The sequence below is a fragment of the Mixophyes fleayi genome, chromosome 7 (genome assembly GCF_038048845.1).
Source record: "Mixophyes fleayi isolate aMixFle1 chromosome 7, aMixFle1.hap1, whole genome shotgun sequence".
Taxonomy (NCBI): domain Eukaryota; kingdom Metazoa; phylum Chordata; class Amphibia; order Anura; family Limnodynastidae; genus Mixophyes; species Mixophyes fleayi.
The window spans coordinates 117,338,878-117,365,531 of NC_134408.1; the positions used below are offsets into that span (position 1 = coordinate 117,338,878).

Here is a 26,654-nt window from a genome sequence, read left to right on the forward strand (position 1 = left end):
CACTTTAAGTTATTCACTTACTCACAAACATATGTTATCATTACATAACATCACTATATTGTGTTAGTTGAATGTTTTCTAAATACTGTATCCTGTAATAATCTGGAACACCCTACTAGGCTAAAAGTGCCAGCAATACACAGTAACTGTTTAATTTCCATGGCTAGATCTACACATCATCCAGGAGTGAATAAAAGCCAGATTGTAAAGTAATTATAATCTCTTGAAACGCAGCCAACCACACAGACTGCATCTATCCGTCTTCATTAATTTGTGTACAGTTCTTATACCTACGCAAACTTTTTTTGAAGACATTTACATGGGAATCTCTAAGGCAGCCCCGCAACTTTTATTTTGAAGAAAAATAAGTTAGGCTTCCAGCAGTGGTCAAGATACCACAGAGTGCCCATATGTTTTAGAAGCTCTGACGGATACGGGCAGGACATATTCTCAGAGCTACAGCATGAGAACTTGCTGAACTTTTTTTTTTTAAGCTTCAAATGCTGTTGGCTGAGTTTCACTTTTCCTTGCAGACTTTAGTAGTCTGTGACTGTGGCCCTTCTTTCTCAGTCAACTTTAAACATGTGCTTTTGTACAGTTTGCTCTGTTAAGTTGTGTGCACACTTATGTGGCCTCAATGGATTTTTTTTGCTAGGCAGTTAAAGAGGGAGAACTCCCCAGCACACACAACATACTTTCTGTACAGTCTGCAGCACAATAGCTGAAGGTCAATATTCCTATTTTTGCCTGGACCTTTTTTTTTACTCTTTCTTACTTTTTTTGTGGCATATTTTCTGGAAAACTATATACTACATTCCCTCTCATTTAAATGGGTGACTGTATTACAATTAAGAAAAAGCACCTTCAGAAACCAATATTTAGGTAAGTTATCTTAAAACTTTTTACGGGGAGGAGAAAGTGTGTCTCTTTTGTTGCTTTTTAGACTTTGTTGAAACTTTCTGTTACAATGTGCTTCATTATGCTGTTAAGAATGTTGTAGACATTTGTCTATATTGGGCACAGAAAATAATTGGCAAGTGTTAGATAAAGAGTTAATGTTTACAAAGTTTTAACAATGAAGCAAAGTTTTATGTTGCTGAAAAGAGAACATGTTGATGTTTTTATCTGTTTGAAAATCTTGATTTACTTTTGCCACTCTACTGAGAGGCTTTCAGAGGGTCTCCCAGGGTTTCTAAATACATTATTCTTTGATCACTGTAGTCCTCAGATGCTTTTATTAATAAACTGTATTGCTGGCCTCTGCTGTGTCTTTAAATGAGTTACATGTTAAGAACCGAATACAGAATATATGGTTAATATATAGCAAATGCCCATTGTACAAAATAGCCCTATTGTAGAGTCTACACTTATTTGGTAGCTATTGTTATCTCTCTCGCTCTTTCTGTCTCTCTCTCTCTCTCTCTCTCTCTCTCTCTCTCTCTCTCTCTCTTTCCTTTGAAACTGCTTATTACACTGTTTCAGCAACAGTTTAAACTTTATGCAATGGGTGTTGTGTAAAAACTAGACTCAATACCACACTACTTCATAAGGTCATGTGTTCTGATCCCAATTACTTCGTATGTTGACCTTATACAAATATTTGACACACAAACTATATGTATGTACACCAAGAATGTGTGTATACACTTTACAAAGAAAGATGTAATTACCCACTTGTACCACCAATATGCAATATGGAAGCATGGACAAAGATTTGGCAAATAATGCGTCATCCTTCCAAAATATAAATACATATATATATATATATATATATATATATATATATATATATATATATATATATATAGTTATATATATAGATAGATAGATAGATAGATAGATATGCATATATAGCCATCCAGAATAGTTATAGACTTCTGATCTTCTGATTCTGGTCATCAAGAGCACAGCATATTAACAGTCTTTGAATAAGTTATAATTTGTATTTTTCTATGCAGATGTCTCCAATATATGTGAATTATAGTTTTTAGTTGGTTAAGGCAATAAGAATTGTTTTAGTTCTGCATTTTTATTAGAAAAGACAAATTCTAAAATAAAAATAAAACAAGTAAATTACTATAGTAATATTGCATGCATTTGAAATGCATTTCACTAACTGTACTTCTGTTTTAAACTAAACAGTTCACAGACTTGTAATGGCTTTTCTGGCATAGAGGATATGTGTTTCTCAAAGGCTTAGTTAAGAAGTGCTTGGAAGGTCAGAACCAAGGCAACTGTTTATACTGTACTACAATGAAAATATCTATACACGATCAAAATAAATGCTGAGAATAGACTAAGCAGACACATTATCTTTGTACTCTAAACTTCACTGACGCTATCCATTTTCTTATGGCTCTGTAGTCATCTTTGGTAAGGAAATTTAAATGAACCTCTCATTGAACTGGTAAAATAAAAAGATTATATTATCATTAATTATCACCACTAAAATGTAGTTTTCTACTTCCCATTAGCATTACAAATTTTCTTCTTTTATTACCTAAACATTGTAAGTGTTTTTAATTTTGCTTTATAATTTCTCATTTAATATGTACCCTGAAATCCGAACATTTGTTCATTGTTATTTAGTTATTGTTTTCATTTTTAGTGTTGTTTGTATATGGTCTGGTCATGAGATAATCTTTGTCATAGCTAATTATTAATAAAGTATTATTTTTTAATACAGTTGTGAGCCCTTTGTGTATTATTCTGCCATATCATATATATATATATATATATATATATATATATATATATATATATATATATATTTTTTAGTTACTATACTTTAAAGTTATTACTTGGCGCTTCTTGTTTGTTTATAGTAAATGTAAATAGTACTATATAGCAGAAAATAAGAGCTTTGTTCCAGGGTGCTGTAAGCTAAATGTCTACTTTAGTTTATAAAATGATGATTGATGTGTATTATTAATAGTATAAGACAATCAGCAAGTTTTACATTGAATGTGGACATCACTTAAACAAATCTGTTCACAGATTATCATTATACAAATGTGGTCTAGTTTTACAGTACACATGGAGCCCTGTGTCAAAAAAGTACTAGCCTCCTGTGGACATCATTGGCATATATTAATTAGTTCTCTGTGTTAACTGACCAAATCAAGCTGTAAGTCATTTATTATGTCACAATTATATAATAGTCTGCTTTGTTTGTTGTTTTGCAGTTATGTTATATGTGATTTATGACTGTTAGGTATGTAAGTTATGGGAAACAGTACTGATGTGTAGAGAGAAGTGTTATTGCATTGTATAATATGTGCTTTTTCCTGATGGAATACCTTATAATTGTGAGATGTAGGTAAGCGGGAAAGGCCTGTTTTTGAGACTATGGGATAGATTTACTAAACTGCGGGTTTGAAATAGTGGAGATGTTGCCTATAGCAACCAATCAGATTATAGCTGTCATTTTACAGAATGTGCTAAATAAATGGTAGCTAAAATCTGATTGGTTGCTATAGGCAAAATCTCCCCTTTATCAAAACCACTGTTTAGTAAATATACCCATACAGATAGAAAAATATCACAAAAGTATAATATGTGTTTATTTACATTGGTAAAACACACCTTGACTGTAAAAAAAATTAGACAGTCAAAAAGAGCTATTTTGGTGAAAGTGCTATAAATATTATAATGAGCCCTTAAAAACCTTTTATAAAAGTATATAATAGCAATAACATTTGGCTAAATCAGTTATCACCACTAATCTTCTCTGTACAGTGTTGCGGAATCAGTGGCGCTATATAAATAAATGGTGATGATGATCATTCGCAACATTATTATTCCCTCAGCTCTCACTCTCCTTATCTTCCTAGCTTATCTAGAAAATACATGCAGTTACAAGTAACAATAGTTAACATATGGATGTACTTTATTATTTATATTACAGAGCACTAACTCTGCCAAGAATTATATTTATCTGTGTTGCATTGATGCATACAAACACACATTAGGGACATTTATGGAAACTGTTTCCATGGTAACTGTAAAGTAAATGTGCTATCACCCATAGCAACCAACCAGACGTTTGCTCTATTTAACCCAGTGATGGGCAACAGTCGGCCCTCCGAGCCTTCACCTGTGGCCTCCAGCTCTTTCCGGCATTATTGCTAGATTTATTTGTTATAGCTCATAACATTTATTTAAACTGCCCGTTGATAAGTCATTACAGATAGGTGCCTCTTTCTTTGATTAAATGCATTAAACTTGATATTGAGATAAGGGTAAGGTTTGGCCCTTCAGAAGGTAAGAGGACCGCCCCATGCAACCCCATGTATCAGACTGCCTATCACTGAAGCAAAAAAAGAACTGATTGGTTGTAATGAATGACATCACCTTATTTGCAGGGCTTACAGTGGAACAATGTAATTTTGTTCTATCATGTAACAGTATTAAATAAATAATGATTAATTCTCATAACTTCTTCTTATTATTATTATTATTATTTATTTCTAAAGTGCCAGCATATTCTGTAGCGCTTTACGTTAGGAAAAAAACAGAGAAATTAAAATGATAATTAAAACAATAATTAAAACAGACAGTCAATACGGGATAAAAGGTCCCTGCTCAACATTTATATTCTATATACTATATACTGTAATAATTGTTTCTAACCTGGACTGATAAGTTATTTCTTTTGCCAACTTTTTTAGTTGGAAGAAATATAAAACAAAACAAAATCTTTACTCATATTTAAAAAAAAAGGGTGGGGGGAATTTAATGATGAAACACTTTGGTGAAAGAGTATGTCTTTTATACCGCAGATGTAGCGAGGGTATCAAATCTCTCCCTTTCCTCCCTTCTATTTGACTCGCCCAGTGTCAGAAGACAGTGCCATCTCCTCCCCCTTCCCACATGACACATCTTAGCGTCCTATGTCTATACCGTGGTAAGCTTTATAACGCGGGTTCTAGCGTGCCGCCATATTCTGGGGCTATAAACGGGGAGCACAGCATATGTAAAATAGTTTGAGAGGAAAAAGCTCCACCAATGAAAGATCTTCTGGAATGGAAAACTTTCTTTTTGATACTTTTTTGACTATGGCTCATGTGGTTTTGAACTGCATCCCTACTGTTACTTAGCAACTAGCTGAATATTATCAAAGATACCGTTCAGCAACAGCTGGATTTCTTAAATTTGCTGACGTAGGTTAGCAGTATGTCTTGGAGTGAATGGGAGCAGTTCAATTTGTAACACTATCCGTGGATCTACAGAAGAAAATGGAAGTGGCTTCATTGTTGAATCAGCTACTTATAAATGATAAAGTTACCACAATTGCTAGAAATACACAGACAGCTTAACAAACTCAATCTGCCTAAAAATCCTGTACACAGCTCTATAGACATATTCAGTGGTATACACGATTAAGAAAATATTATTTTTACTTTTGAGAGCAGTAATTGCAGAAAGATGCAGTGGGAACCTGTTCTGCTATGTAATTTCTGCTCCATCATTAACTTTTATGGGCAGATGTTTAGAGCTGTATTTAACAAACAAAGCATGCCAATTATAGAAGGATTCACGTGTTTAATGCTCAGCACACTGAAATCTTGATTTGTTTTTAAGGCACAAATGCTTATGAATATTATTACTTAGCAATCATTAAAGATGGGTGAGTTCATTTAATTGATTCTGAAATGCTCTTGAATTCCATACATTCTCCGCCAGTGAATTAATTCACAAATTGGTCCTGATTTGAAAAAAATATGTTGAAGAACACTGGATAACACTGGATAATCAGGCAGCCTTGTCCCTGTTTACAAAGCAGTGGTTGTCGCTGGAACAAATCCCATGGTGGCTGTTCCTGCAGTGAAAGATCTCAGCAACGACTCTGGCTTCACAGGTCCCAAATTGTTTAAAGTGTAGTAAATAATTAAATAATGACCTAGTGGATCCAAAACAAACTGTTTAAAATAATAAACACACAGATATATAATAGAAAATGGATAAAGCGCTACGGAATTTGCTGGCGCTATATAAATAAATGTTGATGATGGTGTTGATGATGAAACCCATCCCCCCCCCCCCCCCCCCCACCCCTCCAGTCCTCAACCGGCCTCAATGCTGGATAGTCTGTGCTGGTTTTCACTGCAACAAATAGACCAGGAATATAGGGACCCCATCCCGTCAACATAGGCCTGGTTCCTCTATGGAGAAGAGGGCGGTGTGCAAAAAAACCTTCCAGAGGCAACCAGCCATACACTGAGAAAAACTGGGGCTCCTGCTTGTCCCTCTGGCTTGTGGGGTCCAATGCAATAATCAAGATTGGGATCCCTGGAGTCACTATTTTGCCCCTTTCCTGTGGTTCCGGCATAATGGTGAAGGGACACTATATAATGATTACAACTGAGTTCCTTGGACTCCTGGTTTTTTTTTTTGACAGCCAGTCACAAGCCTTTTTACCAAAAAATTATCAAAAAGTGAAAGACATGTGTCAGGGATTGATAATTAGGGACTTTTAAACACAAATAATTTACATGGTAAATGATCAAAATGAAGTCTTGTTTTCACTGGTCTATTATTTCTCATTGACAGGCAAATGTTTGATAATTGTTTTACTAAGTGTCAGTAAATGTATCCGTGGTTGGCAGCTAAAGAACTTTATAAAATGTTCCTGTGTTCGCCATGCTTTTTATCAAGCGCAGGTACTATGGTCTGGATGCAGTAGTGTATCAACAGCAGCATCATGAGTTACTACCTTAGAATCTGGGGGCTCAATTTCAACCTCTATGTGCTACGCAGTCTCAAGGCGGACACAGGGATGGGAGCAGCTGATAAGGCAGGATAAACAAGAGGGGAGAAGACAAGAAACAAGGGGCAGACATTTGGAACTCCAGAAAGACAGGCAGCATTTGTCAGGTGTTTATGTGTATGGTGGTGGTATTAAATTAAAGGGATGTGAGGGGTACGGCTGGCACTGGAATCTCCACGCCCCCCTGCCAGGGCTGGCACATGTACCGTATAGGCCCTTTGAGAGCTTCACTGCTCAAGCGCTACTCCCCCATAACACTGTGCTTATTCCAATCCCTACTCAGAGTGGGGACTCTGAATACAAAGGGCACATCACCAGCGCTGGGAAAATAAAATCTGTCACGATAGGCAGGCAGGGCAGCCCTGGTGAAAGTGGTGTAGCATCATATTGTGCTTTTAGTTACTGTAAAATATATTACGCCACTGGTTTCTGCCCTGTATATTAGGCAAGTGGTAGTTTATAAAAATAAATAACTAAAGGAATATATCAACAATAGATTATTAAGAACTGTTGTATTATCGAAATAAGATTTTACTATTCTACTAGTTAAAACTTTATAAGTATTTGATATAGTGAATTATTCATTCAGTATTTATTATTCACAGATCTATGTAGTAAATTTGTTCATTTTCCCACCAGTACTCAGAATCGATTAACTCTCATGATATGAAATGACCTGACTAAGATTACCAGGTTGGTTTCCAAGGAAAACCTGTATTTCAGCAACCAAACAAATACTCTGAGATACATTTTCTGCAAGTTATTTTCTGTGTCTTGCCAGTTTGCTTTGATAATCGCCCTCCCTGAATAAATTAGGCCTTAATGGTGGAATGGGTCTTGCTGCAAAGCAGTAACACATTACTTTACACTAGTTAATGCAAAACCATGCCATCATTAGCATTATTAGGTTCCAGACAAAAGTGGTTTGTGTCAAAACAGTCAGGTGATTGAGAAACATGTTGTACAGTTACTAACCTACAAGGACATAGTTGCTTTAATACAGATCGGTTTGTGTTTCTTTAACACTAAAGATAACATTTATGTCTGTTACATGCTGTTACATGAATATTTAGATTTTTTTTTTTAACTGGTGATTTACAATGGAAATGTTGCAGAATGTCTTCTGTATTGGAAACATTGCTTGATGATATGAAAACCAGTATACAGTTGTAAACACACTATGCAAAGGATTAACACATATTATGCCATCCAGTTGTTACAGGACTAAATCTCCCATAATGCTAGATTTTGACTGTAGTTTTCAAGGAAAATGTACTATGGCATTACATGGAGGGCTGAAAATGTTCCCATCCGTGTGTCAATAATGGAATGTATTAATTTAGAAATGGTTGCGTATACAGATGCTAGGTCATGCCACTGCTTCCTTACTCTTTCCCATGTTCAAGTTCCTACTACTACATATAGTAATATGTATATATACTGTATTTATGTAAATATACCTAAAAAAGGTACCAAAACTCTCCTTTGTGCAGGTCCATCTCCACTTTGTTATGTCTCTTCTCAGTTTCCCTTCTCTCAGCAGGTCTATCCTCACCTTTGTATTACCCCTCTCTCTCACGCAAACACACACACACACACACACACACACACACACACTTATTTTATTATCTTTCCTGTAGCATTTTTAATCCTCCCCATGCCCTTTGTGCCTTCATTGGATCTTCTTTTCCATCTTTTTCCATTAACTCCAGCTCCCTCCCTCCGCCAACTCTCTCCCTCTTCCTCTTTCTCTCTCATTTGTATCTGAGATAAGAAACCTTATAACTTCATGTCCAAAACAGCTGGGAGTATGATCCAATTGGCTAGGCGGTGATTGCCAATGTTGAGCAGAGAAGGGGAAGGGGCAAATAGATACAGGTGCAGTACGATTATCTATGTCCTTGCCTTTGCACCAGAACTGACAAGGGAGTGTATCAGTTACAGTGGAGAGAGGAGGAATAATGGTTTTACTGGACATCAACGTGAGGGAGAGAGGAGACAGGCCTATGTGAGGAGGAGAAAATTATTTGAGACAAATCTGTGAGAAGCCAAATATATATTGTTGTTCTATTAAGAGATGTACATGTAAAATGCTGTATTTGTGGAAATCAGCATTTATGAGAAAAAGCATCTGATAATAGAAATATATGTAAAGAGAATTATCAATGAAGACAAAACAGCTGTGAGGAGAAACATAATTGTGACAAAAACCCTCTGGGAACAGAAACAGTGAGAAAAGCAGTATATGTATAATCAAACCCTGGTGCTTGTGAGTAAATCTGAGAACTTTCATATACTTATATAACATGAACCTGAAGGGAAATAAAAATATAGACTTAACACCTGTGTCAGGGAATTCAGAGACTGCATTTTAAATCCATCCAATATATCATCTTGATCAGTAGAAATATTTATTTCAGAGACTGATATAGATCCAGGTAATCTATCATCTGAGTCATTATAAATATTAATTTCAGAGACTGATATATATATATAATTTAATTATATCTTCTGCATCCTTAGTGATAAGGAATTCAGATTCAAATATGAAGAAAATAAAATCTACATATGACTATACGAGAAGAAGCTACCAACGGTATTATAAGTGCATTATCCCACATTTTCTTGAAAGCCTGGCAAGAAAATGTGGGATAATGCAGGTATCAATACTGTGAACTGTATATTTTTAAGTGTGCTATAATATTAATTAGTTAATATTTATTCAAAGCAATGAGTGTAATATAGTACTACCTTCATGCTATTATAAAGTAATTTAGTGTGATATGATCTCTCTCTCTCTCTCTCTCTCTCTCTCTCTCTCTTTATATATATATATATATATATATATATATATATATATACTGTAGGTATTAGACATCGTGATATTTTATAGGATTAGTTAATACCAGGAAATTTGTAGTCTATTAGAAAAAAATAACATAATATCAAAATTATCTAGATATTATACATACAATATATATATATCTATAGTGAGTCTAATACTCAAACTCAAACTCATTAAAGCGTTGGTGATTTTAATTATTATTTATTCCCTAATTCTAGATCTATTTAAATATATATTTTCAAAGCAAATGTTTTTCAATAAAAGAACATATTATCATGTGTTAGAGTTGTGCAAAGCATGTGTGATTTCAGGGGGTCCCCAAGTGGCCCCTGGTGGTCATTATATCCATGTCCATACATAGCCAGACAAAGAAGACTTGGTGGAGGCAATGGGCAAGAACAAGTAAGTGATACCCACTCAAAGAGTTTATAAGTGCACCCCTTAGCTGGAGTAAGGGGGTGTTACGTATACATATCAATATGTTGGGAGGAACTATGGACTTGGTAAAGCATAAATCCTTTAAGGGATTGTAAAGGCAAGCAATTAAAACATTATTAATAGTTTGTTGAGGGTTAATGCTATGAGTAATGCTGTGTGTTTTGGCTACAATTTCCTACTAAACATGTTTTTGTTGAGTTTCTTGAGTTCAAATTCTAACCCTCCATGCTATCATTCACTGTGCTTGTTTCATGTCATCCCTGTGCTAGTACAATATACTTTTTACTTTTTATATATATTTTTTTATCTATATAAATATACTATTGTTTGGGTTTGTTTACTTAATACATTAATGTTAAATGTATCTATCTACATGTATCCATTGTAGGTTTGTGATAATGTAGTAGTTTTTTAAATTGTTACATTAAATTTCTCTTGTGTAGTATATTAAGGATGTATTATTAGTTTAATGTACTCTCTGTCTCGGCATTTTAGCCTAGTAGACTAAAGCTTGGGATACGGCATCTACAGGTTATGAGATCAATTGCCAGATAGGGAATGTTTTATTTTATTTATATTTCTAAGATAATTGTTTATGTAATCATGTAGCTATGTAAGTTTCTTTGTGATTTTCTTGATAGTTTTCAACAGCTCTTTTTTATAGGGATTTAAATGTTATTTATAGGTGAATTGAATTAATATAGTAACTTGGCTTCTCCATACATAATACTAGGCTGAAACACTACTTGCAGTTAGTTGGAAATGCATTTGAGATTTTAAATGATACCATTATGTGCTTCAGCTGAGTCTTAGCGACTGAAGGGAGTTATGATTGGCTGCTCCTGGGAATCTGGAGGTTTTATGATCCTCTAGTAGTCAATACCTTATTACATCTGTGAGAAAGTCACCATAGTGATGAAACTCGTCACTGTTATACTTAGTTCTGGAAAAAAATCGGATAAGCAAAGTCCTGTCAGCTGAATGGGATGACAGAACGGTGGAATGTCACTGGCCAGCCCCCATTTATTTATCTCTGCTATTACTTATATTCATCTGTGAGATCCAAAATTATTCTCTGTTATTGTAATGCAGTAAATAAGAACATGCCAAATTGCTGCAGACACGTGCCTTGTTGATGACTATAGACTAAGGCGGCGGTTCCCAAACTGTGTGCCGCAGCTCCCAGAGGTGCCGCGGTGCTGTCACTGGGGTGCCGTGGGCCAGCCATAACAAAAAAAAGAACACAGAAACTTACCAATCCGTCGGGCGCCGGGACCCAGCAGCCTCCTCTCACTGAATATCGACGTCAGTAACAAGCTGCTGCAGGAGAGAGGAGGCTGCTGGGTCCCGGCGCCCGACTGATTGGTAAGTTTCTGTGTTCTTTTTTTTTTTTATGGCTGGCGCCTGGCGTGGGGCAGAGTGAGAGGGACAGAGAGCAGAGGATGGGGACAGAGAGCAGAGGATGATGACAGAGAGCAGAGGATGGGGACAGAGAGCAGAGGATGGGGACAGAGAGCAGAGGAGGGGGACAGAGAGCAGAGGATGGGGACAGCGGGCCAGAGAAGGGGGACAGAGAGCAGAGGAGGGGGACAGAGAGCAGAGGATGGGGACAGAGAGCAGAGGATGGTGACAGCGGGGCAGAGAAGGGGGACAGAGGGCAGAGGATGGGGACAGAGAGCAGAGGATGGGGAGAGCAGAGGATGGTGACAGCGGGGCAGAGGATGGTGACAGCAGGGCAGAGGATGGTGACAGCGGGGCAGAGAAGGGGACAGGGCAGAGGATGGGGACAGAGAGCAGAGGATGGGGACATAGAGCAGAGGAGGGGGACAGAGAGCAGAGAAGGGGGACAGAGAGGCAGAGGATGGTGACAGAGGGCAGAGGATGGGGACACAGCGTAAGGGAGGGCAGTGGAGGGGGACACAGCGTGAGAGGGACAGTGGAGGGGGCACAGCGTGAGAGGGGCAGTGGAGGGGGATACAGCGTGAGAGGGGCAGTGGAGGGGGACACAGCGTGAGAGAGGGCAGTGGAGGGGGACACAGCGTGAGAGAGGGCAGAGGAGGGGACACAGCGTGTGAGTGGGCAGAGGAGGGGACAGCGTGTGGCAGAGGAGGGGACAGCGTGTGGCAGAGGAGGGGGGGCAGCATGACAGAGCAGAGGAGGGGGGACAGCGTGACAGAGCAGAGGAGGGGGGACAGTGTGACAGAGGGCAGAGGAGGGGGGGCAGCGTGACAGAGCAGAGGAGGGGGGACAGCGTGACAGAGCAGAGGAGGGGGGACAGCGTGACAGAGGGCAGAGGGGTCAGTGTGAGAGAGGGCAGTGTATCTGGATGCAGAGGGGGCAGAGTGCCTGAGGGCAGAGTGTCTGGATGTAGAGGGGGCATTTTTGCATACAACTAAATAAGAATTTCTTTCCTGACCTAAATACTTATTACAATTTTTTGACCAACTACTTCTAAAACAGGACTGCTCAATAATTATTTTGGAGGGGTGCCTTGAAAAAATTTGGAGACTCTAACGGTGCCGCGAACTGCAAAAGTTTGGGAACCATCGGACTCAGGATATTCTATATTTACTATTGACGTTTCACTGCATTCAAATAACAGGAATTGGAGTAAACTAAAACTTTTTCTTGAAGGTGTTCTAACACATCATTGAGCACATTGTGGTTTCTATATACTTTTACTTGCTAATCCAGTTTTGCAGATTTTCTCAGCGCAATGTTATATTGATGTGCATTAATTTTTAATTGTGTTTTAAATAAATTGTTTTTTAAGTATATATTGTGGAATATATTTGATTATTAAGAATTCTATTAAAGATTTGACACATCATTTTTGCATTTAATCCTTAAAAATATTTTCTTTGTAAGGAAAGCTTTTTATATGTAATTCTAAACGGCTTGGTATTGTCTATAATCAAGATTATTTTATGTAATTTAGGGAGCAGCATCCCCAATCTAGATGAGACGACTAGCAGTTTTAAAATGTTTTTAGGTTAAATACCATGTGCATATTGCTCAATTTGAATAATAAATTTTGAGTGCCTAGTTATACTTTACAATTTACTTTATTGTGTCAGTCCCTGGCTTAACATTGCTGTGAGTCCCATGTGCCCTGAAAGCTTTACTCTTAGCATGCAGAGGTCACCGTTTAAAATCACACCTCTTTTCTAACATAGCACAGATTTATTTTGTGACCAGACACCACCAATGCCCAGAAGGATCTGGTGCTGCTGGACTCAAACTGCGAACACTGGTTTACAGCAGTGCAGCCTCTTTACAGTGAGTGACATACTCAGTTAACTACCTAGAAAACAATCCACTTTATTATGACTTCATCTGTGCAGATCTGCATCAGGGATTGGCCTAATGACCAGCTGCTAGTAATGAGTTGCCAGCACCTGACGCGTGCCTCCACAGTTTCATGCCTATATAAACAGCTTCCTGCGAACAGCATATTCCCTATTTATTGAGTTTGCCTTTGTGAACCACATTTAGTATCCTGTATCTTCCTAGCTATCTTCCTGAGTTTGACCCCTGGCTTCCAGCTCACTTCCTCTCTGGCTCAGGGGCCTATTCTCTGGCCTTGTTAATTCTTAAGTCCCCAGACTCACCCTCTGTACATAAAAGCCTAGTACACCTTTTTCAGTATCTGCCATACAATGACCATAATTTCCAATATATACTCAGCGGTTTGTTATACTTCCTGGTCTCATCACCAAGTACTGTGCCCTGTCTTGGGTCCTCAAGCACTACCTATGCAGTCACCTCTGGCAGTTTCATAAAGCTCTCTATTGTTTTTAATAGAACAGTTAAATTGCAGTTTTCTTGATTATGGGAGGAAAAAGCTTGTAAATAGGCCAGAACCATCAAAACTTGGCTAAAAGTAATTTCTGAATTCCTTCTATAGTTTACTTTCAGTCAAAGTTACTGCATTTTCTGGGACAAAAATGATTGTAGTGCTTATTTTCCGATTTTAGTTTTTGGGTAAAGAGATTGTCACCTTTAGCACAACTCCACTTATTACCTGCAGACAGTGTACATTAATGTAGTTGCCCTTCCCTTGTCGCCCCCACCATTACCTTCATTTCATCAAACTTGTGTAAGGGGTGGTGTATAATGAATGTTATCACTGATTAGACTGCTCTGTACTGCTATGTACTGATTGGGTAGTTACCACACGTATAAGGGAAAGGAAGCTACTGAGTTTAAATATGTTTCTCTGATTGGAAACTAATTAGGAGCAGGAACAGTTGGTTCAATAATTAGAAATCTCAGGGAATAGTCTCTCAAGAACTGCAATTCAAACAAACACTGTTTCACTTGCAGAGTAGCAAAGTAATAGACCAGCAACACAGAATCCAGGGTAAAATACCCAACTGGTTTTGTTTCTGACATAGAGGTGATGCAACTAAATATTGACAGAGGGCATAAATACTCATTAAAAGATGAAATGATTCATTTTCTATTGTTTTATGGTTTATGGTTAACTTTTTTGGGAGGACTTTAGGAAGGTGAATGTGTAACTCAAAAATAGAAAATAAATAAAAACTCTAAAAGATAAAATTGCCAGGTTGTAGAAGTGTGAAAAAGGGGTGGGGCTTAATATCACTAATGTTAGAATAATTTTGATAAAGGGATTCCATCTTTTGCCTTTCACTAATATATATTCAAATGCTACTTATATTTATAATATAATAATATGTCTAATATATATATAACAAACATTATATTTTTATTGCAAACCTCGTGAACTGATTAAATGGCCAGGAAACACTGAAATTTGTAGGAACTTACAGTTTGTGGAACCGTTGCTTAGAGATGAGATGCTATAAATATCTGTCCTATTTGGTTACTTAATTATTTGTGAAAGTCAAGCTAAAAAGTCTTGCAATTCAAAACATAATTGTCTTGAAATGTTGTTTGATTTGGAAAAAGTTTCTTGTCTTTTAACCCTTTCACTGCCGTTAAAGTATATTTTATGTTGGGGTCTGTGCCACAATTACACCTCCACCAATGTAGAATCTCCATCAGGAGAAACCTTGCTTGCACATATATAGTGGACAGATATCCTCCTGGATACTACATGGAAAAGCAATCCAGTAGAGATTCCTATTTCTATGTCTCATGATGGAACTCCAGTGGCATGTCCTTCATAGAAGAGAGGATCTGAGACCCTGATCATTTCTGCCACAGGGCCCATAGCTATAGAGCATGTTTGAGATCCAGGTATATATATGAGTTATATCGTATGTATTGCAGAGACCTGGATCTCAAACATGCTGTACAACCCTGTTGCCTACAACCCTATTGCAGAAATGATCTTGGTCTCAGATCTTCTCTTCTATGAAGGACATATACACATTGTAGGATATATACTTGGTATCCCTGTAAACATTCGAAGTCTCAGAATACAATTAGGGTGCATGTTATATCAGAGTGCATATCTCATTTCGAATAAACTAATCAGTACTGTTTTTTTTATTGCACTCTCTTTTAAAATATAGTGTTACATATTACATTGTAGCCACTCGTTCCAGGAATAAAAGTATTTGACTGGATTTGCAAATGTGGCTTTCTTTGCAGTGTTCACAATGATACTTTATAAATATATTCCATTGCCAGATTTTTATTTTATGACAATTCAAATAAAAAACAAAAAATGTTGGCTAGTCAGAACAGCACATATAATTATTTTTTTTTATATTGCCTAGAAACAGTTCATTTTCTGACACCTCATATCAGCCTAACTTTGTCAAGTCTATATTGTTTCGGTTTGTAAGAGACATTACAGTACATTCTACGGTGTGGAGTGATTGGGATGTGATAAGGGAGAAATCCAATAATGATAGGGTTATTTCCACGTCCAAAGTCTACCAGAGAAACATGTGAAATTCGATTCCCAAATGCAAAATGTTGTGAATATTTTGCAGAACAGTTTTGACAACTTTGCTCATTTCAGCCCATGACCAAATAGTTAAAGGAATGTAGGTGGGTCCATTACAGCTCTTGGAGACACAGTCAGAGTCAGCAAATGTGTGAGTAAAATATAGCAAGTTGGCATGCATATAATTGCAAGTGGTTAGTTATGCACACAATTTCCTGATCTGCTCCTCATCAATATAGCTTATCCCAACAATAAGCCACCTTCTCACACAAATACATGTGCAGCCACTTTAAACCAGGTGCAAAAGCAGTCATGTGCTGTCTCTATAGGTTAAAACACCTTTTGACTGGATATACAGATACCGGGCAAGCACAGAAGTGAAAATATTCTGTACAAAGAGACAGAAAATTCCTCACCGATTTACTAAAATGGGAAGTAAGACAAGTGTCCAGGAGTGAAAGGGTTAAATAAAGAAGGTTATTATTTGGAGTTTATTTTGCAATATATCAATGGCTTGTAAATTATAACAAATAAAACTATAGTGTATTTAGTCTTATTCTTGTAGTATCCTATTTTCTTAAAAAAACAAAAAACAAACCACAATATACACAATATATTTCAGGGCATTTCAGAAACACCCATGAATTAAATCATGCAGAAAAATTCTGCACAATGAAAAACAGCTTTTGATGCTAATGGATCTGGAATCTGTTTTTATCTTGGGGGCTTAATCCTGATCAGCACTGGCTTACCAGTGACTTGTCCCCTGTACTTCAAGTGTAAACTCAAAACAAGCAGATGTTTTGGTACATCTGGCAGTCATCCCGTCCTCTCCACTTACACGTGTGCAGCTCAAAGATTATTTTTTGATTACACACAGTTATGCCCTACTTTGACGCTTTGCTTATAGATGGCACATAATGTTATTTTGTATAAGAGTATATTTGGCTCTAAGGAACAAATATTGTGTTTTTTTTTCTGTTTATGGAAATCACATGGTTACTTTAATGAAAGACAGATGTCATGATACTCCACCCGTTGGCATGAAGAATAAAAGAATCGGCTGTAATGAACACCAAATGTTTAAAATATAGTTTAAGTTCAAATACACTAACATTGCTTTGCAGTGTGACTTTGTATAGAGGAGACTACATAAAGAAGGCAGTCACTGAAATTGTTTTTATGTTATAGCTGTGAAAGCTCACATATTTGGGGTGATTTAAGGGGTGTGGTTAGCGTTACTGCAGTTTCTTTGCTTTTTCCAAATATCTGGAGAAAGAGTGTGTACATGCAAACCTTCTGATGTGCTGCAAAATCATGAAGAAACAACCTATGCAAATGTGTTATTACTGTTTTGTTTTTTTAAACACTAAGGGCTAGATTTATCACACCTTCTAAAAAGGAAAAGTGGAAGTGCTGCCCATAGCAACCAATCAGATACTAGCTGTCATTTATCTAGTACATGCTAGGAAAAGATGCAAAGAGTTTTGCCGGATTTGCATGATAAAGCCTATTCAACAAGGACTGTGGTGTACATGTACCACTGCAATCCTCCTTTAGTTATCGTTTACCAGAAAAATGCTTTGGTTTGAAATAAGGCATTTTTTCCAAAAGTAAAGATTTTCAAATCATTTCTTTAAATATTTTTTATATACTTTTAGTCATGTTTTTCCATTTTTTCCCACTAAATAGAACTGAAAGACCCGGCCCAGATCAAAAAGGTAAGTGCAACAGGTGTCCGATGCTTGGGCTGCCAAGTGTCCTAGTTTTCCCAAGATAATCCTCTATTTTCACCAGTCTAAAGCTGGGTACACACTACAGAAATTTTGACCAACTTTTTATGCTGAGCGATTTTACATGCGATCGATGGTCGGATCGCTCGGTCCATGGACTGCATACACACTAGCCTTGTTTAGAACGATAAAGGGAAGAGCGGACGTCCCTTTAGCGACTTTTTACAGCCATGTTGCCGTGAGCAATGACGTACTCACTGTTGTGGATTGGTCGGAAGTTTATACACACTACACAGCAGAAACGAGATTGGAACAAAAATATTAAACGGTGCGACCAACCAAATGAGGCGACAATCGTCCATTTGGGCAGACTTTCGACCATCGTGTAACTGTACACACTGACCCGACTTTTGAACGAGCGGCCGTATGTCGGCTGTTTCAGCCGATTATTGGACGAAAACAGTGTAGTGTGTACCCAGCTTAAGTATTTTATTACCAATGCTTACTTTTCCCAAACAATCCAGTGGCGGATCCAGGGGGATGGCGATTGGGGAAATTATCCCCCCCCCCCCGCTCTAGCAGCACAAGCATCCCTTTAAATTGCAGTCAACACGCTGATCAAAACAGTGGAGGGGTGGGGCCAACCGGTACCAAGGGCGGGATCAACAGGGCCCAGCCAATCAGCATGAAGTGGGGGGCGTGACTATGCTAAATCACCCCTCCCCCTAAAAATAAAGTCTAGGTCCGCCTCTGATACAATCTCCTGTTGCATCCACATTAACTGAATGAGTCCACTTTTCCTGCTTGGCAGACCTTGCTCGTGTCATGAAAGACTTTCCCCACATAAACTTCCCATTCTAATGAGAAGCACACATAGGAGGGGCTTTGACAACCACGAACAACAGCCACTTTACCAGGAGGGGAATCTCCTGCTCAGTTTGTCAGACACATTGACAGATCCACCGAGTTCCAATAAGTAAAACTTTACGTTTTATATTAGATCACCAACTTCCACTGAAACCACGCTGTTTAGTTTTGGGTGGAGCTATCCTTTAAGCTTATGTCCTTTTGAAACTTGACACATTTTAATTCATTATTTTCACTCTAACACTGTGTCATGTTTTGTAACATAGTCTTCAAATAGGACGAGTATATGAAGTTGATTGCAGTAGGGTGTGGGTGCTATTCATTTACTTTTCCATTTTTGCACACAGTCTTATCAGTGCATCAACACTACTGTGATAAATTTTCATGCAAGTTGATAAGTCTATATAGATAACATATTTTAAGGTAGAATCATTGAAGGACTTATAATGTATGATGCAAGTTAATAACATCATGCAGTAATACAAACTTATGATTTAAAAGTTCGGTATGCTTTATAATAGAAAATATTTTCCCTTTTGCTCAAAATATATATTTTGTAAATACATTGATATCTATAAACTTTATATTATTACAATATAGGTAAATAAAAATAATGATTTACATGATTCTTGCATAATGTTTTCTTGAACCTACACTGGGATTTCATGATATTACATAAACTATTTTCCCAGAAGATCTATTTTGAACATATTCAGGCAGACAACCAATTAGTGTGAGAGAATACAATGTACATCTGAAATGTCTGTATCTTGGAAGTTTCCCATGCTTTATGGGTATATCCCCAGACTACTGAATACAGAATGAACATCCCAGTATATGTAACACTGTATCAAGTGGGGCTCACATAACAATAATATATATTATAATAATAATAATAATAATAATAATAATAATAATAATAATAATAATAATAATAATAATAATACAAGTCACATTGTCTGTATTTATAAGTTTATATAGTATTTATTTTTGGAAGTACATCATTGCCTCCCCTTAGTGTAGAATTACTGTTTACACACCTCCAGATTACTTTTTTATTATTAAAGTTTTCTGAGACACATACAAAACACAAAACAAACATTTAGTGTATCTAAACTAGCTAAGCAAAAAAAAAAAAAAAATAGAAAAACCCAGTCCTACTCCTAACATATCCCAGTACCGTGTGAACCCATAGGCTAGAAAGCACAAAACAAGAAGAGGTTATAAACCCATCTTAGTGTATCCTTATGGATTGAAATCCACCAAAATACCACAACAGCAGTATTGATGTTAATAAAAATAATAAAACGATAATAGAGCACTGCGCATAAGGAGAACAAAAAGGAGAGATGATGAAAAGGCTTCAGCTTACACCACATTGTCATCGTCATCTTGATGGGGGTGAACAAAAAACTGAGACTTGTACAAGTGATGCCACACTTTGTGATATTAATGTATGACCTCTCTACTTTCATACATAAACCTTGCATGTTTGTAGACATCTTTGACCAGGGCCTCCTGCTACTTTTACTAAATATGTTGGTTTCTGGTTCCTTATTGTGCTTACTTACATTCCTACTAAAATAGCAGGGGGCTCTTTCTTTTGAAGGCACCAGAATGTTTGCTGAATCTGTCCTCTCTCTTTCATTTACATACAATATCTATGGGAAAATAAATTTGAGAGAAATGGCTGTTAAACAGAGAAAAACCCTATCTCTTTGTGTGTTCACCAGTGATAGGGCTTCTACCTATTTATCAACGGGTCACCGCCAACTTTAGCCCTGCTATCGCCAGATGTAACTCCACCAGTGATAAGATTCCCAAGTTCATACTCAGCTGCCTCAGTAGGACTTGCTATATATATTATTGAATAGGCCCGAAAATGACAGATAAAAAAGTCAGACTAAAAATGTAAGTACTTTTGGAACAAACTAGAAGTATGACATATTGGTAATTTGTACTGTTGATTTGAGATTTTTAATTTATAATGACAGGTCCGCTTTAACATAGCAGAATGCATCCAATGTAAGTAATATTTTAAGAAAAAATGACTAACATTATTCAAAATGTATTCACAACAAGCTACTGGAATGTTGTAGATGATGAGAAAATCCCTGGATCTGCTACAATTCAGGAGGCAGAAAAAGAATGGTAAACTTTTACTGAAGTATTTATTGACGTGTTCTATGTAACTTGGCTAAGACACACTGTTAGACATACACGCCCTGTTTCTGAATGATGTGATTATTTGGATAATTATTTTGTACATTTGAAAAGTGATTCATTTCTTAAAGGGATAAATAACTTGAAACTGTCTTGACACTGTGCATATAAAGTATAAAAGAAAGGAATATATACAGGTATATATAAAACAATATAAAGTCTTACCCCAAAGAGAACATTAAATGATTATATCATTTAATACATTGATTGCACAGTATTCAGGTATTTTAAGTTCATTTGTAGTTACACAGTGCCTGACTCTAGTCGTATGTCTTTTTTGCATCTGAGCCTGAGTCATTAAGAAGAGCAAAGCACAAAGAAGGAGTAACTTTGCACCTTGGCAAAACCATGTTGCATAGGAGGAGGGATGTAAATTTAAAATGTGGGGACAGATTTATAGTAGAGATAGGGCATGTCCTAAATCAACTTTACATTTCAATGTAAAAATAAAGCTATCAAGTATTGTGTGCTAGATGATAAACAGCCAGTATTTAACTTAGGTGCAAAATAATAAACTAATTTGCACTCCTAGCATTGTTACAAGGTTTGTCCTGGATCAAATGTACTCATTTTTTTTTGCCTTGCTCTCCTTAATGACTCAGGCCACTGTGATTTTCAGCATCTGCAAAAAATAAAAAGATGTACATCAATAAATATTTTAAGAAGTTTTAACTTTATTTTGACTCAAATTTATAGAATATTGTGTTTTAGCCTCGCTCAACCAGATATTCAGGTAGCTGCACACACGGTTCTCCTGAAGTAATCAAAATAGTTTGGGGGGGGGGGTATTTTTTTTAAACTAAGTAAGTGCATACATGCTGTAACATGCTGTAACTACAGCTGCTTTTGAACTGGATTCCACCAGGTTGGAGACTGCTTTTCATCCTGATTCCAGCAGGTTGGAGACAAGTAGCACTCTCTTCCAAGCATGCAAGGTAGCCGATACATGCCCAGTGTTCTTTGGCATCAATCTACATTTTCAAAAAAGCAAAAGGCAGGATTCTACACAGAGTGGGCCTGATTCATCTTCAGACATAAGTCCCTTTGCATGCCTTATCTTGTGTGAAATAGCTCTGCGCATGCTCAGAAACGGACATTAAGCCAATGAACGCAATTGCATGCAATTCATGTCAGAACGCAAATGACACTTACATCTGCCCATGACTTAGAGGGCGGAACAGGGAAGGGAAGGGACAGATGAACGTAAACAAGACTTCTCCCACGCTGCTGCTCATTTATGGAATTCCCTATATCGCCCAATCAGACTTTCCCACAGCCTTCAAATCTTAAGATGTACTCTGAAAACTCATCTCTTTTTTTAGAGCTCACCTTATCCCTGATGATACTATTCACACTAATACACCCTCATAACTGTCCCAATATCCACCATAAGCTTCACTTGCTCCTCTTGTTTCTTCTGCCCACTTCTACTTAGAATGTAATCTCTCTAATGAGCAGGGTCCTCAATACCCTGTGTTTCCATGTCTGCATTTATTTTTTTCTATCTTGTATGTCCTTATTTTATGTATGGCATGTTTTCCCTACTGTACGGCGCTGTGGAGCACAATAGCGCCTTATAAATCTACAATAATAATAATGTACAGTAAGGGCATGCTGACACAGATGCTGCTGATTCAAGTCCTAGGTTTCTATGAGTTAGTGTTTTTTTGGCATATCATTTGCACCAGTGATAGTGATGACTGACAATGGCATAGTCTTTATTTTAAAAACTACATGTATGCGTGCTACTAGATAGCACAGAACTTGTGTATGCAAGGAAGATATACAAATATATCTGATATAAATGGATTGTATGTACAGTACGCATTACGATCATCCTGATTTACGTATTTTCTGTAAAAAAAAAAAACTGGACAAAAATGTTTTAATACTTATTTTTAGAATTTATTTTTTTTGCATGCGTTCTGATGGGACTTTATATTACACATATGTATGCGCATATCCTGCACTCTGTTATGTTTGTCTACATATTGGAAAATAACATTTAGCCACAGCATACTTATACTCAGATTCAAACAAAAATGAATACTAAGATCCACTTGTATTTGAATACGTTCGGAACTACACTCAAGTTCCGTGTTTGTTTTTTAAACGCAAGTTGCAGGTTACATTCAAAGATGAACCAGGCCCAGTTTATCATAATAAAATCTGCACTTGAAAATGATAATGTGTTGGGTATTTTTTGATAGTTTTCACAGTCTTGAATAAAATGTTTAAAATGTGTGGGACCATTATGGGTAGCCTCCAGGTCATACAATTTTGAAAACTAGACAGCTTACCACATCAAATAAGATTACCCTTGAGTTTATTGAAGCCAGGATGGGGAGATGTGGGCATTATAACCCCCCTCTCTGGACTTCTTTGTACTTTCTGTAGTGTAGGGTTTTATTTTCTGATGATCAACAGACAATACTACTAAGGAGGCACCTTATTTGAAAAAAGGGGACACCTCCTGGGCCTTAATGACTTCATCACAATGACACCATTAAGCCATGACCTTCTTCCTGTTGACTACCAACAGAAAATAGCTGTGTGGTACAGGAAAATATAATGTTTACTTCATTGAAAGCCCTTTGTGCTAAGGACAAGTCCCACTTGTCCTAAGCACTGACGGGGTTAAGCAGCACAATTTTATTAAAACCAGAAGAATTCGGAACAATCCTATTATGTTTAGCACTTAAAGTGTGCTCCTGCATTTTGGGCTCTAGTGTTTATTCAGACAGCCATTAACGAACGATAGAGCATAAGAGATCATAGAGTTTGACAGTACATCTGTATGAATGCAGTATGTAAGCTTTCAGACCTAGGCTTACAGTTATGCTCATTGCCGGACTCAGAGGGGGGCTCCTGGGGCACATACCCTCCCTGTCATTACTTATCAGCGCCCTTCTCCCTCCTTCTAACTGACTGTCGGGCGTGATATCAACATCACTGTTGACCTCTTCTTCTGCTCTGGCTAAGGCGTGGATGTGGCATCTGCAACCAGGGGGTTCCCTGACAACTCAGGGAGTTAAACACAATTGTAGTGGAGCAGTGCAAACATAAATAAATATTAGACACCAGACCATCTTAATTATAAATCAATGAAAACTTTTTGAAACTGTGCCTCCTCCTCCAGAATATAAGCGTAACGGTTGCAAATTAAATTCCTCAGATAACTCCAATTGATTCAGCACAAACTTAGCAGCAATAAAACACTTCTGGCAGTTCACATGCCCGGTGTTATATGTGAAGTTGTTGTACAGCAGCAGTCAGAGCTAAACATGTGCACAGGCTGACAGTAGGCATGGATCAGAAGTTCATGCACTTTTCTTGCGCATTCCATCTCCTACATCGGTGACCCTCCTTTACAAATTTATCCACACTGTCTTCATGCAGCGACCCCCTCTCACGGTATGGGGGTACTTTCCAAGGGGTCTTTCCTACTGCAGCTGTATTCCCCACTATCCGGGGGCCTTCATTCAACCCTCTACTGAAGCTGACAATAACTCTTTAGGGAACACTTCCAGATTATTTTCAGGCACTACACATCCCAGATATCAGGGGAGCAATGAAGGAGAGGTAGCAGCGTGGGGATGGAGGGGTAGCAGTGTGAGGAAGGAGCGGTAGCAGTTTTATGAAAGAGGGTAGCAGTGTGATGAAGGAGGGGTAGCAGTGTGATGAAGGAGGGGTAGCAGTGTGATAAAGAAGGGGAAGCAATGTGATAAAGGAGGGTAGAAGTGTGATGAAGGATGGGTAGCAATGTGATGAAGGAGGTAGTAGTGTGATGAAGGAGGGGTAGCAGTGTGATAAAGGAGGGTAGAAGTGTGATGAAGGAGGGGTAGCAGTGTGATAAAGGATGGTAGCAGTGTGATGAAGGAGGGGTAGCAGTGTGATGAAGGAGGGGTAGCAGTGTGATAAAGAAGGGGAAGCAGTGTGATAAAGGAGAGGTAGCAGTGTGAGGAAGGAGCAGTAGCAGTGTGACGAAGGAGGGGTAGAAGTGTGATAAAGTAGGGTAGCTGTGTGATGAAAGAGGGTAGCAGTGTGGTAAAGGATGGTAGTTGTGTGATGAAGGAGTGGTAGCAGTGTGATAAAGGATGGTAGCAGTGTGATGAAAGAGGGGTAGCAGTGTGATGAAGGAGGGGTAGCAGTGTGATGAAGAAGGGGAAGCAGTGTGAGGAAGGAGCGGTAGCAGTGTGATGAAGGCAGGGTAGCAGTGTGATAAAGGAGGGTAGAAGTGTGATGAAGGAGGGGTAGCAGTGTGATGAAGGAGGGGTAGCAGTGTGATGAAGAAGGGGAACCAGTGTGAGGAAGGAGCGGTAGCAGTGTGATGAAGGCGGGGTAGCAGTGTGATAAAGGAGGGTAGCAGTGTGATGAAGGAGGGGTAGCGGTGTAATGAAGGAAGGGTAGCAGTGTGAGGAAGGTGGGAGAAGTGTGATGAAGGAGGGTAGCAGTGTGAGAAAGGAGGGTAGCAGTGTGAGAAAGGAGGGTAGCAGTGTGATGGAGGGTAGCAGTGTGATGAAGGAGGGTAGCAGTGTGATGAAGGAGGGTAGCAGTGTGATAAAGGGGAGTAGAAGTGTGATGAAGGAGCAGTAGCAGTGTTATAAAGGATGGTAGCAGTGTGATGAAGTAAGGGTAGCAGTATGATGAAGAATGGTAGCAGTGTGATGAAGTGGGGTTAGCAGTGCGATGAAGGATGGTAGCAGTGTGATGAAACAGAGGAACAGTGATAGATAGTCACTATTTAACTAAATTACATTTTACAAACTAAGGTGCTGCTTTAAGATGCTGATGACATGTCCAGGAGGCATACATTGAAGTTAATTAAAATAAATAAGAATAATGTTGCATCACTATTAACCTAAACTTTAAACCAATCATTGCTGGTAGGTATAATTCCAAGTGGCTGGAGAATGTCAAATGTAGATCCACAGCACAAAGAAGGCCGTATGTGAAGTATATGATAACCGTACGGCCGTGAATTTTACTTCAATGGTAGTGAAATCAAACAAATTACAAGATCCAAAGCATCATGGATTTACAGCTTGGAGATCATTGCAAACAAATCTAGAGGATTTTATTTTCATCATTATATCATGTTTCTGAACGTACCTGGAAAGTTTTCTTTTCTGTAGAGAAGATAATGCTACAAATTGAAGGGGAGGAGGATGTGCCATTCTGTTATGTTAATCCATAGTTTATTGTGGGTGGCACACTTGACAGCAGTAAATAGGCCCCCATGGCAAATGCTCCCTATGGGGCCTGTCTGAACGGAAATTTTAGTGGGGGCTGCATAAGAAGAGCTATGTACACAGCTTAGAGGAGACAAGAGGCAAAGGTGATTAAAACATTCAAATATATCAAAAGTATTAAGGTTCAATTAGGCAGTAATTTTAGAACAAGGAGACATACTTTGAAATTGGAGGGAGAGATATTGAAAAGGAGATCATAAGGAAGAGCTTTTATACACAAAGGGCAATAGAGCTTCCAAATAATTGCAAACTCATATAGTTAAATCCAAACCAATTAATCCAAGAATCAGTGGGTCAAACATATTGCTAGTGTTAAGACTAAGAAAATATTATTGTTAAAAAGAAAACAAATCCAAATAAAATTTCTCCACTCCTTTCTCAAAAAATTCCCCTCCCCACAAAAGAGCTAAATCAGACCACACACAAAATAAAGGGCAAGCCACATAAATCGGGCATACGCACATCCGTATTCAAAAAGGAACAGATCTGAAGAAACGCGTCTTGTTGAATACAGGTCTATATATGTTCTGCACCAACAGACACTGCAGGATACGTCCAATACATATGTAGAATATAAAGTCGGAGCAAAATACACAGAAAAGAAATGATTCCATTATCGTCACCCAGTGTCGGACTGGGGCAT

General features: G+C 37.9%; 1 protein-coding gene across 3 annotated transcripts in view; it reads left to right on the forward strand.

Moving 5' to 3' along the window:
• PDE1A (phosphodiesterase 1A) overlaps positions 1-26,654 on the forward strand; it is a 242,019-nt gene that overhangs the window by 76,109 nt on the left and 139,256 nt on the right. Inside the window, exons 1-2 of one of the 3 annotated variants that reach the window (XM_075180497.1) lie at positions 233-882; positions 17,629-17,657. The exons of 1 other annotated variant lie outside the window; for it this stretch is intronic. Coding sequence is in view for 1 of the 2 variants with exons in the window: in XM_075180496.1 (XP_075036597.1) it covers positions 830-882 (53 nt within the window). In the remaining variant the exon portion in view is untranslated. Of the gene's footprint in view, positions 1-232; positions 883-17,628; positions 17,658-26,654 lie in introns of those variants that run through there. One more of the 3 variants, XM_075180496.1, reaches the window with a different exon arrangement.